This window comes from Leptidea sinapis, chromosome 8 (genome assembly GCF_905404315.1).
Source record: "Leptidea sinapis chromosome 8, ilLepSina1.1, whole genome shotgun sequence".
NCBI classification, from domain to species: Eukaryota; Metazoa; Arthropoda; class Insecta; order Lepidoptera; family Pieridae; genus Leptidea; species Leptidea sinapis.
In genome coordinates, this window is record NC_066272.1 from 9504899 (window position 1) to 9518993 (window position 14095).

At 35.4% G+C, this 14095-nt stretch overlaps 1 protein-coding gene across 16 annotated transcripts in view; it reads right to left on the reverse strand.

Annotated features, from left to right (window-relative positions):
• The window catches only part of LOC126965600 (protein lap4), a 155256-nt gene that overhangs the window by 46916 nt on the left and 94245 nt on the right, over nt 1-14095 (reverse strand). Inside the window, exon 1 of one of the 16 annotated variants that reach the window (XM_050809246.1) lies at nt 354-666. The exons of the other annotated variants lie outside the window; for them this stretch is intronic. Coding sequence (XP_050665203.1) covers nt 354-381 — 28 coding nt within the window. The 5' untranslated portion in view covers nt 382-666. Of the gene's footprint in view, nt 1-353; nt 667-14095 lie in introns of those variants that run through there. 16 annotated transcript variants of the gene reach the window in all.

Below are 14095 nucleotides of genomic sequence, written 5' to 3' on the forward strand. Positions count from 1 at the left end.
GGTAGACCAACGGTTTCTATACATTGATCCAATTTAATGACAATTATTTATTTAAATTCACTTTTTATTTAACGATATTTATTTATTTACATTATACATATTTGAGTATGTGAACAATAATATAATATATTCATGTATAAATTTTAAGCTGTAAAATAGTCATTAACACAAAAAAAATGTACAGAAAAGTCTTTGGCGAAGAACCTCCTTAATGCATTAGCAGTTAAAACACATGGAAAAGTTTTCTTTTTGGACAAACGTATTTAAAAAAAAAATTTCAACATCGGATACACAATCACATGAATAATATTACGCGCAGTTAGATAACATACGAACAACAACAAACAACTTACGCTTCTTCTTCCTCCTTATAACACCCATTTCTTGAACCTGCTGTTACCGTACAAGGCACGCGATCTTATTCTAGACCGCACCGCTTGATAGATACGACAAAAACGTCAATCACACGCGATGCCCGGCTATTCTATCGCATTCCCGTTCGGTCATCGTCAACACGTAAACAAAGCATAAATCGATATTTTTTATAATTTAAACTTTTTAAAGTTGCCAAAGTAGTGGCAGTTAAGGCGCAATAATAGTCACTGATAAGAATATTAATAGAGGCGATGTTGGTATGGCGCGTGTATGCGCGCAGCCCCGGGCGCTATCGCTGACGGAATGCCCTGATGGCGCTTGTTGCTCGACAGTCTTGCACCATCAAGAGAGGCTGCGGCGCCAAGTCCGCCCGCGACCTCTCCCCTCGATTAAAAATAGAAAGCCTCTCAACCCGGCGCATACCGGCTCCTTTTATTTTACCCCGCATTATCGCTATTAGATCGTTAATGCCTCCGAACATACTTTCCATCTTACCACATAACAGACACCTAAATCATTCGCTACAAGTCCCTTCGCAATATTACGCCAGTTTTCATTTCTGTTGTACTTACATTAATGTCTATTCTTTCTCCTGTCCAAACTATACGTACATAATATGATATGATTCATAATGACGACCCAAATAGCCCAGTGGTAGGTGACCCTGCCTACTGAGTAAGAGGTCCCGGGTTCGAATCTCGGTAGGTGCAGACATTTATATGATGAATATTAATGTTAGCTTACGAGTTATGGATGTATATTTGTATTTGTGTATGTTTACGTAAGTATATTGTATTAAATAGATCGTTGTCTTGCACCCATAGTAAACTATGCCTAGTTTGAGGGAAGATAATTTGTGTAAGAGTGTGTCAATATTATATTATTAATTACTTGAACAACTTAATGGCTGCATGACATCCTTAAAAAACTCAGAACGGTTCCTTAAATGACATGCAACATGAAATAAAAATTTCATTCCTAAAGGGAAAGTTAAGAGAAAAACAGATTTTTGTTGATGTTATCGCATCGTAACATAATCAGAATGCAGTTCGCTACAAAAACGTTGCCAGCATCTCAGACGAAATATCCTAGGGGAGTATTAAGTAAATTGATGGAAGTAGTTGGTGAGGGGCAGATACTTTATAGAGTGGATAGGCATAGTTGGTATATGCAAAATGCCAATGTGGCAAAACGGTGTAGGTACTTTATACGACACGAAAAACTTTATTAGAGCGAGGTAAGAAGGGAAGGGATCTTACAGCGATCGTGCAAATAGGTCAAACCCAGCTGAAGAGGGAACAAAAAATTTGCATTGTAAAATGTAAGGAATGTCCAGATTTGACTGTATATTGTAGTAAGTAATTATATTGTAAAAATCCCATATCAACATTTGGTTCACATGGGCGAACCAATGTCATGACAATAGAATGGCGTCCTGAGGTTATCAAATTTAAAAGGTTACTAGGTACTAGCTGATCCAGCAAACGTTGTATTGCCATATAAAGTATTTAAAGAAAATCAATAATTAAAAATTTTTGAGTATAAAAAATAGATGCAACCGATTCTCAGACCTAACAAATATATCGTGCCTACTACTATTGTATTCGATTGCCATCTGCCAACCTTATAGCGGATTTGTGGATGAAACAGAATAATATTTATAATAAAATAAATATAATCGCGATACAAAAATAGTTGTAGTTCGTAGAAGGGCGAAAATTTTTAGCTGTTGTCGAGCAAGTTTTCAAAAAGTTTCGGAGGAGTTTGGTGAGAAACACCGGGACATGAGAATTTTATACATTAAGATATTTATTTAAATGCATTAAATGAGAGCGTTATCAAAAATGGACGTAATGCCCTACTGGGGTGCCGCTTACAACTTTGGTTTCGTCAACAATTCTGAGCGCTACCGACTGCATTATAATGGGCAGGGCGTACCACTTAACATCGGGTGAAAGTGTTGCATGACCCGTTACTTTCTTATCTTAAAAAAAAACTCAAACTGCAGTATAAATGTGCAGTGGCTATTAGCTAATGGTGGTTCCACATTAATACCACTAAAGGATTTATCATAAAAATATTTTCTTATTTATTGCATTTGTCAATAAAATTATTATATTAGCTTCACGTTTACACAAGCAAGCAAAATCTCATGTCCTATTCCAGTTCCAATTCCCGTTTTCGCTCCCGTTCCCAACATATTATATTAATCTTATTTCGAGGAAGATTGGTATTGCAAACTAAACCTACTATTGGTATAGTTATAGCTCGAACGAATATTTAGCTCGATGTATCGAAGTAAATTTTTCACTAATCCCGCGGGGACCATGCATTTTTGCGGGATAAATTGTAGCCTATGTCCTTTCCCAAGCCCTAGTCTATCGCTGTACCAAATATCATCAAAATCAGTTCAGTAGCTCCGGTGATAAGAAAAGCGTAACAAACAAACTTACATTCACATTTATAATATTAAGTAGGGATTACAGCACAGATAACCAAGAGATAAGTGAGATATTCCCATCACCTCTACAACCATTGTGTTCCTCTGAATTATTTCTATTTCATTTCCGAATATAAAATATGTAACGTCTTCCCACAATTATACTGCCGGATTAGCATTGTGTGATTTTTATCAAACAGTGCTATCAATGAATGATATCTCACGCATAGCTCGAACCGTAATCTAAGATCACATATAAAATAATAGTTTAAAAAAAAATAAAAAAAATACGCTTTTATAGAAAATCCCAAGAGATTTATTTTCTATGTTTAAGTGGGATTTTTCTATTAAAGTATTTTTTAAGTTTTATTTTTAAACTATTATTTATTTTTCATAAGTATGCCAAATTTTGAGTCAATCCTACGTTTTGAAGGGGGTCAAAATCATGTTCAAATATTCCGGGAAGTCTTTTTTATTTTCGGTTTTTTTTTTAATTAAAGTTATTATGTATTTTTTATATATAAAAGCGAATAAAATGCTCGCACAATGCCTATATTTTATTTACGGTATGTGTAAATTGTTACATCTACTGTATTGTACTGTATGTTTTTACTTATTAATTTACATTTTTTTGACTTACTCGTGTCCGGCATTTAGTAATTCACGTTTGAGTTTTTTTGTTGCATCACTTTGCCTATATTGATATTGAAATGATTTGTAAATTTTATTGAAAATAAGAACTTGTAATACCATTCTGTTTTGAAAAGAGCAACCTTAGAGTTTCGTTATTCTCAGGTCTGAGGCATTCGTTTTGGAATGGGTGGTAGTTTTTGACCTTCAATAAGTGTTTTCACATCCTATTTTGAATAAAAATATTTGAATTTGAATACTACCAACCTGTTGCTACTTATCGATCCATAACATCAATTATTTGCATCCAAATTAGAATTTCACTACTTGAAACATTCAAGTTTGTCGAATACATTTCAAACATTCGACAGTAGAAGATTAACAGCGACCCACAAAGAGCTCTCTAAACAGAAACCCAGTGAACTATTTCACAGTCCACATATTATAACAAATACTTAACATAAATTACAATGTTATTGTGGACACATACTCGTTAGGGATTAAGTCGGTACGTTAAGTGGACAAGAAACGAGCAAGAGCTGTAATTTACATCGAGAGAAACTTGAATACCAGGACATTATAAACTCTTAGTTAAACAGTATATTATTATACAGGATCTTAGCGGACTTTCTATTGATTTAAGAACGTTCTGTAATTAAAACTACAATAGTATGCACTTGGAAAAGTTTAACAGCATATCAAGAATTCAATTTAATTTTATATCTTTAAACGAGCAATTTTTGTATATACATACACTGGCCTGCAAAAGTAAGTATCACTTTCAACTTTTCAAATTAATTTTTTTTCTTAACTAAAGAAGGTAGAGATTTAAGATTAGAAACGTTTTGTTGCAAATTTTATAGGCTTTAATTCTTAGAAAATAAAATTATACGTTAGTAACATTTTTAACTTAAAAAAGATAAAATAATGAAAATAGACATTTTTAGTTTAGTGTAAAAAAAATTCAACTAAAATGTATTACATGTTATTTAATTTTTAATAATTGGTATTGCCTCCTCGGGCTCTGATTACAGCTTCGAGCCGGTTTGGCATACTGAACACTTGGTTTCGGAGCCGATGTTGGGGAATATTCTCCCATTCTTCTACCAGGGCCTGCTTTAGTGCCCTGAGGGTAGTAGGTGGTGGTCTGCGATTTCTGACTAGCCTCCCAAGCTCATCCCAGGCGTGTTCAATCGGGTTGAGATCAGGACTTCTTGATGGCCAAGCCATCACGCTGATACCGACCTCCTGAATATACTCTTGTACGATATGAGCCGTGTGTGGCTGGGCATTAGTCATGCATCAGCATCGATGCATCACCCATATTTGCTAAATACGGCCCTGCATACTCATTGAGAATCTCTTGAGCATATCTTTGCCCAGTGAGGGTGCCATTTTCTATGGCTACTAGCTCTGTGCGACCTTCTGAAGATATGCCATCCCATACATGTACACTGCCTCCACCAAATAAAAAATTTAAAACTGAGAGAAAAATGTGAATGGTAAAATTGTAATTCGGAAACGTCCACTTTGAAAATGGAATGGTTTTGTTTTTGAAGTTTTTTTTCAGCCAATTCTTAAAAGAAGGTTACCGACTATATAGTTTATATGTACAAAATTAAATTCTCTTTGGAGTCCTTTTTATTTTGAAAGTATATCTTGTGAACTTAAAACGTTATTCTTATTTTAAAAGTGTGATACTTTTGAAGGCCAGTGTATATAATCTGAATCTCGGAAACGGCTCCAATGATTTTCATAAAATTTAGTATACAGGTGATTTCGGGGGCGATAAATCGATCTAGCCAGATCTTTTAAATTAAAAAAATGTACTTTTATACGAGAAACAGCTACTACTAGATTTCGCCACTATATACAAGACTATAATAGCTCAGATGGGACATTGGGTGATCCGGAAAGCAGAAGACCCAGGTTCGAATCCAGATGTCCTATTACTTTTTTTTTGTTCAAGTTTTGTACATTCTTAAAAATCCGAGCAAATCTCGGTCGTCCAGATATTATAATATTTATTCTATTAACACTTAACTAGTGTTAAGAGATATTCTTTCATGACAATATCTGATCGTTATTATCACTAGTCGATGTATTCTGGTTTGCCATTATTATGCAATAACATAAATAAAATGTAGCCAGCGGTTTTATAGTCGTATAATGTTAAAATGTGCTAAAACGAATACTCCTTCATATTATAAGCGACATACGATAAATATACATTTTTGAATTAGAAGATTGTGCACACTTGCCACATCTTTCAAATACCATAAGGTATTGAGGTGAAAGTTAGGGATTAGGCCACGCATATAGCACTTCAATCTATTTTAAATGTTTGCCAAAAATAAAATTCTTAAGCTGCATTTTCTGGAGAATAATTAATCGAAAATTGACTCACATATTCATATGGAAGTAATGCGACATAAAATTGTGAATACTTTAATATAATCCAAATAAAATATTTAAGGCGAGAATCTAGTGCCAATTTCATTTTTTCATTTCAAGATATAGTCCAAATTTATACTGGTAAACTTTATACATAAAAACGTATTTTTTTTATTACATTTAGATTTTTTTGTATTTAACATTACTAAATAATAAATGAACCGATTTTAGAACGAGTTTTATCAACTAGGTTGCTGTAAGTTATTTATCATATTACTTACTTAAGATATCTTAAGTAGAACCGATTGTATATTCAAACTGTTGTTTGAATTAATATATTATTGATTATCAAACTACTAACTCACGGTACGAATATTTGATTGGGAATGGAGCAACCGCCCTCAGGCCATTAAATAATGAGTTTTATTGCACGATATTCCATTGCAACCATAATTTTATGAAAAAATAATGGAGCCCGTTGAGTTTCTTGCACCCGGTCTTCTCATAGGCATACATTGTGGAATGGGTGGTAGTTTTGACTTTTAATAGAGTGATATGATATCATATCCTATAATAAAAATATTTGAATTTGAATTACCATAACAAATAAAATATGAATTGATAAAAAAGTAATTCTTAACCAAAATGTTATCATAATAAAATATACATTACTTATAGATATTTAAAAAAAAAATACAATGGTTGTAGTAGAAAGTGTCGAAACTTGTTTACTCAATTGTATTTTTTGTGTTTTTATTCAGTAACGGTAAAGAGATGTTTGTTAGGAATTTCTTACGATCGCGATCGAGGCCGCACTTGGTGTCGTAACAACGCGGATAGCGCGGGAAATGCGATACAAAATGAGCTATTCTTAATAAAAGAAACAATTTATTTATTACTTTTTGTTATTCCTATGAAAAGTTGTGATGTGTAAACTGTTTAGGTGAATTTTTACATTATTTTATTATATTTTACTGTGAGGAAAAGTGACGCGGGAAGTGATACGTTCGCGTGATAGTAAGTAATATGTCCTGCCCACTATAATGTAGGGCAGCTCAGGATTGTTGATTGAACCCATCATTTTCATTTCAGCCGGAAGACGTCCGACGTGCTGGACAAAGGCCTCCCCCAAAAATCGCCATGACGATTGATCCTGCGCTGCCCTCATTCAACGTATTCCGGCGATCTTGACCGGATCGTCGGTCCATCTTGTGGGGGGCCTACCAACACTTCTTCGTCTTCCGGTACGTGGTCGCGATTCAAGGTCTTTACTGCCCCATCCGTCAAGCTATGTGCCCTGCTCACTGCCACTTCAGTTTCGCAACCATTTCTGATTCGATCTCGCAGGGAAACTCCGACCACAGCCCTCTCCATTGCCCTCTTAGCGACAATTAGCTTCCTCACAAGAAAATACAATAATGGTGACACATTATAGCTTTACAGCAGACAAAGGCGCTGCTGTGGTACCCACCTACCAGGGAACCCGTCAAAGAACCCTCTCTATACCCTGGATATAATAGTAAAGAAATAATTTAACCGCACTTTTAATGCAAGCAAACCCTATCTTTCTTTTGCTAGGTCATTAGGGTTGAGTTGAATTGAATTGTAGACTCAAAGCTTTAATCGCGAGGCAGAAACACAATATGTTCAAAAGTGAAATTTATATCAGCTACAATACAACACGCGTTAAAGAATTTCATTCCAAAAAGTTAATTTCGATTTTGCACACTTTCAACAGCCATGAAATATTAGCTTATACGGGAAGTAAACGCAGATACTATACATATAAGATAAATTTGCAATTTATACGGATTAGTTGCGAGGTGTAGGTGTCGGGTAACTGCCGCGCTTCGCTAATTCATTTCACGGGTTCACTTTCGAGATCTTTGCCCGCCACGGAGGGTGTTAACCGCGCCATCATCTACCCATCACTGTGCTCAGTATAATAATATTGACACACTTTTTAACCGACTTCAAAAAAGGAGGAGGTCCTCAATTCGTCGGTATGTTCTTTTTACGTGTCATCCAAGATAGGTTTGTTACTACATACATAGTTATAGGTGAGATGTGCTTGAGTTGGGAGGAGGCGAGAGGCGAGAGCGAGTCGCGGCGGAAGGACACCGATTCCAAAAATTACAATAATCGTATCTAGAATTAGATTAATTAATTAGATTGTATAAAAATACGCAATTATTTTTATACTTTTTAGTGCACATTGTGTCTAGTGTTTTTGAAGTCGGTTGTTTTTTTGTTAAAATTTTTTTTATACAAATTATCTTGCCTCAAACTAGGCATAGCCTGTACTATAGGTATAAGACAACGATACATACAATATACCTACTTAAGCATACATAAATACATATGAACATTCATGACTCGGAAACAAACATCCATATTCATCATATAAATGATTGCCCCTACCGGGATGCGGACCCGGGACCTCTAGCTTAGTAGTCAGGGTCACGAACCATTCGTCTATATGGGCTATATTAATCACTCGCCATGCGGTGAGACTACCGCCTGAGCAATCATAGAAACTCCAAGGAATTAGCATAAGATTGATTTACAAACATAATAGGATAAATTAGAGAAAGGCCATCCGACACAAAAGGCAAGACGATGTATATTCAGATTAGTCGGACGAGATATAATTCCGATGCGAAAATGATAAATATTGCAGATATGTGGCGAAAGTTCGGACAAAGCCGTGTTCAGCTATAAGATTAACAACGTATCACATTGAGACACAGACAGCGGTGAATTACTTTGTCGGATTACAAATACAGTGAACAAAAAACAGTGCTATATTAAAGTAATCACTATGAAGCGAAAGGCGTTCTGTGAACATCATAACACCACACCAAATTACGGTCTACGACATTAATATATGGTTTGGAAAGTAATACTAGTAATTTGTGCTGTCAGGTGATTGACGAGCCGTGCCTTGTATCAGAATCATTTTTGTCGCATGCACGGCCGAACCTGACTCACAAACAGGTATAATTGAATATCAAATAAGATATGGACATATAAAAAATATTAACGAATATTTCGAATACTAGTTCATCGCACCGGTTTCATTATCAACAAGCTGATCTAAACATACAGTAACCAGCCCTAACTTAAACACTGACACAGTATTTAGATATCAGTATGTAGTTAGATCTCTTTCTAATGCCAATTTGAATTTGACGATCCTCCCATAGGAGGACAAATATGCAGGAGGGTTACCTTGTGGTAAGACTCTGTCCACCTCTCTAAAAACACTTTAATATGACACAGATCCTGGAATCTAGATGGGTACCGATTATCTATACCTCTGTATTCTGGTGAAGGCGCGCATTGGCTTTATCCACTACAGCAATCCGTACCTAAAAACAACCCTAGTGTTTTTTTCATGACAGTAAGAGACGAGACGAGCAAGACGCTCAGCTGATGGTAATTGATAGGCCCTGCTCATTACAATACAGTGCCGCTCAGGATTCTTGAGAAACCCAAAAATGCTTAACGACACTACAATTGCGCTCGTCACCTTGAGACATATGATGTTAAGTCTCATTTGACCAGTGATTTCACTAGCTAAGGCACCCTTCAGAACGAAACACAAAAATACTTACACATTAATGCTTCACGGCAGAAATAGGCGCCTCCCACTGTTAAGTGGTCAATACGAAGACAAATAAGTGAAAAAATAAATGATCAACACTATGCCAGAATTATAAACTCGCTATACTAATTTACTTTAGCATTTCTAAATGCCATTTTCTCATATTATCCACAAAGACGCCTGAACTTAGAAACAACGAAATGGATAACGATAATTTATTGAAGAAAATAACAACTCTACAGCACGAATGACCTTTATGAGATAATGCAAGGAATCCGAGTCGAAATGAAATCAGAAAGCAATGTCTGCCCGAGACTTAGTTGATCTATTGTATCCCGCGAATCACGAGCCGCTATTGTATATACAGCTCATCTGTTATGCTTGTTGCTTTCAGCGCTGCACAGGTAGTGTGCCTAAAACGTATCACAGTTCGTGATTATTTAAGGCGAAGAGTAAGCAGAAAACACGAAAATAAGGTGTTTTTAGACAAGTTTTGTGGTGAAAATATAGCATTTGGAGCTATAAACACTACTTTATCATGTTACACATACCCTCAAGTCTTACTTGTAGGTTGCTAATGCGTGCTGTTAGTTAAACTTAACACTCCAGAGTTATTATGAATTACCAGTTTTGTTTGCAGTTAAACAAGTATTTTTCTCGGCATGATGCATTTGTTTAGTATACTGCTCTCATAAAAGTTGTTCTTATAGCTTTTACTTTTTTGTGTTGGTACATTTATTAAGATTAGTAAACAATAATGAGGATTGTAAGCAATTAAACTGTTTGCGCCTGTTAAGATGTTAAATTTTCGACGCAAGAATTTTGAAAATATTGGCTTTGTTACATAGGAGCCGTGAACTCATATCGCTCATGGTCGCCGGCATTTAGTGTCGCCTTAAGGTTATTATTATAAGGTTAAATAATGCATTGTTCAAATCAACAACGCATAAACACTGCCTGTTTTCGTTAACTTAACTCTTAATTTAAGGTAGATGAAAATAACGTCCGGTTCTCTTGCCTTACATTTTTAATAGATTACATTTTGTGGTAGTATTTAAGTTCAATTAGGACACATTCCAAACTTTCTTATTTCCTTTACCTAAAACAATAGTGTTCAGCACACTGCTATAGCCGACTTATATTTCATTTTCGGATTATTATCATATGATGTTTTTAATTTCTTGGTATTCTGATACAAATAGTGCATTATCAATCATGTAGTATGTGGGGGCGGGGTTTGAACCAGCCGGCTCCTCCAAAATGAGAGACAGGGGCACAAGCCTTAGGCTGTGCCGCTGACTCTCAGAGAGGACTGTTAGAGTGTGATAAAACGCGAACTTTTGCATCGGGCGTTCTTAACTTAAGCTCAGCATAATTTTAGCTGTCATATGACTATAAAAACGAAAGTATATGCTAAGCTTATACTCAGCTGAGTCTTACGTAAGTGAAGTCTCAGCAAAGTCTAAGTATTCAGCCTTAGTGCCACTGAAACTCGTCATTATAACTCGACTTGTCGAACAATAATATTGCAAGGCTAAATATGAATTAATAATATTATGTTTTTGTTTTCCGTACGGTTTGTTGTATGTCGACTATGATGGACGATCTCGAGTCACAAATTATGATAGATGACAATGGTATCACCATGTGACGACGTTGTATGTAAATAGCTACCAGGTTTCTTATTTATGAAAGGTTACCCATCTTACTATCAAATAATACACAATAATTTCATCAGAATGGTTATAATATGAAATATACCCATAATTATAACAAAAATACTTTTTCCTTATAAAATCAAAGAGAAATAGATTTCCATTACAGATGTTAAAATTAGTTTATATAAACCAGTTACAAGCGCGAGGCTCCTTTGCACAGGATGCCGGCTAGATTATAACGGCGCCTATTTCTGCCGTGAAGCAGTAATGTGTAAGCATTATTGTTTCGGGCTGAAGGGCGCCGCAGCTAGTGAAATTACTGGACAAATGAGACTTAACATCTTATGACTCAAGGGGACGAGCGCACTCGTAGTATCGCTCAGAATTTTTGGGTTTGTCAAAAATCCTGAGCGGCACTGCATTGTAATATGGACTATATTATATGGATGTATATTAATTACCATCAGCTCTACGTCCTGCTCGTCTCGTCCCTTATTTTCAAAAAAAAAAATCTAAAATATTATTTTACTTCTACTAATAGAACAACAAACACGAACCAATGTATTATTAATAAAAAGTAATGCAGCAATAGTAACTACTTGTAGCAGTAGATGCAAGAAATTGTACTCAAAATATGATTGCATTCGCGTCTTGAATATTTCATCCAGATTACACAGACCACCTGCTGCTCGCCGTACTTTCTATCTGATAATACTAAGTAAGTACATAACGACATAATATTTTAGAACGGTTCCTAGAGATACACATTTTTGTTTACATTGTTTGTGGGGTATCTATTACGGTGCGGCAGTATCATATATAATAAATCTATATATAAAAAAAAATGAATTGCTGTTCGTTAGTCTTGCTAAAACTCGAGAACGGCTGGACCGATTTGACTAATTTTGGTCTTGAATTATTTGCGGAAGTCCAGAGAAGGTTTAAAAGGTGAAAAGATATGAAAATTTTCGGAATGAAATAAAAACAACAATTTTTTTTTTCCTTTCATGTGTCCCCCGTGTTCAGAAATCAAATTGAAAGAACAGTTTACAATGAATTACTAATTAGAATCTTTGTATCTTTCTAACATTCTCAGGAGGTAAAAAACAAACTTAATTTTAGCTACCTATACTTGGTAGATTAACTACAGTTGTTAACTATGACGGCAATACAACGTTTGCTTGGTCAGCTAGTAAATAATATAAATTTAATGTGTTAATTTTAAATAATACATGATTTCAAACGGGCGCTGCGTGTGGTGCCAGGTCGACCTGTTATAGTTAATAAATAATTGTATCAATTGTTGGCATGCGATTACTAATTATGACAGTAATCACGACCATCATGTTCACGAAGCATCCTCACACAAACAATGAATTCAAGCTCTGAAGGTTGATACATCCAATATTCGATAATTTATATTAATACAATTTTTATTAACATTGAACAAAACTCATATATTGGATGCAGCACCTTACAAACTAATTTGTTTTGTATATTACAGCCAATGTAAAATACTCTATTGATTGAAAAGAGTACATATCGTTGACTTTTCTGTCCCAAAAAACTTGTCGACGGTAACTCACCTTATCCGTACACGCTGTATGTCAATGGGACGACGCGACGTATAGCTTACCAGCGATAGAATTTTGTATTGAAATTGTAATTCACGCGTCCTAAGGCGATAAGAATGACTTATCGGGTATATTGGGACAGCTTCAGATTATTGACAGCTAATTACTGACAGTAGCGGGTAGTAATTTATCTCTATCTGTAGATAGTATATTGGGAACGGCCGTTAGAAACAAAAGCTTGTAACGCTTCACATCTGGTGAGAATTTTATGATAAATGACAGATTATATTTGATTGAAGCTCAACTTAATTATGAGTTATTTTTAATGACTTAAAAAAAATGTTGTGTGTGTGTATTTAAGACTTATTATAAACATTTGAAATGATATGGTTCTGGCTAACATACAAATTACTTTTCGTTTATTTTAGAAACGTGCAAAATAATTCTTAATACTCTTTAACGAGCTACCAGCGCATTGACGAGCAGGTCAAGATATGATGACCCTCAATGATCAACCAATTGACCCTCGGGTTATTTGTCCATCTTTGACACAGAAATACGACACAAATCGTTGCTGATATCACGGTTGCCGTTGCTTGATGACGTCATCAGTACAAATCTATATTCTTGGTGACCGGTGCCAATCTGACCTCAGACTGCGAGGTCTGCACAGTAGCGGTACATCTGCTCTTGCTTACGAAAGTTTATATTATAATTTTGATTAGATTTCTTTACTTTTTATTTGGACAGTAAGGGAGTGTTCTTAAGAATTTGAGAGTGTGGTAAATTCCATAATGTAGCAACTAAGAACCAGTGGGAGGCTCCTTTGCACAGGATGCCGGCTAGATTATGGGTACCAGAACGGCGCCTATTTCTACCGTGAACCAGTAATGTGTAAGCATTACTATGTTTCGGTCTGAAGGGTGCCGTAGCTAGTGAAATTAATGAACAAATGAGACTTAACATCTTATGTCTCAAGGTGACGAGCGCAGTTGTTGTGCCGCTTATAATTTTTGGGGTTTTACAAGAATCCTGAGCCGCACTGCAATGGTATGTAATATATATATGTAGTAAAGTATAATGGATTTACATTATTGTAATGGCTAGGGCGTATCAATTACCATCACCTGAACGTCCTGCTCGTCTAGTTCCTTATTATCAAACAAAAAACCAATGTTGATATAATTTTATATTACAATTTTTATAATACCTGCATGCAGATTAGTTTAAAATAATATAAAACGAGGGAATAATAACATCAAAATGCAACTTTCATATAAATAACATGTAAATAACTTAAAAGTTTGTTGTTGTCCGGGAACACGCGAGGCGAATAGCGGGCGTTATAAAAATACAAAAGAAATTGTTTTGCCGACGACCTTCGAGAACCGGTCTGCACACTCGGCGTATTGTGCTC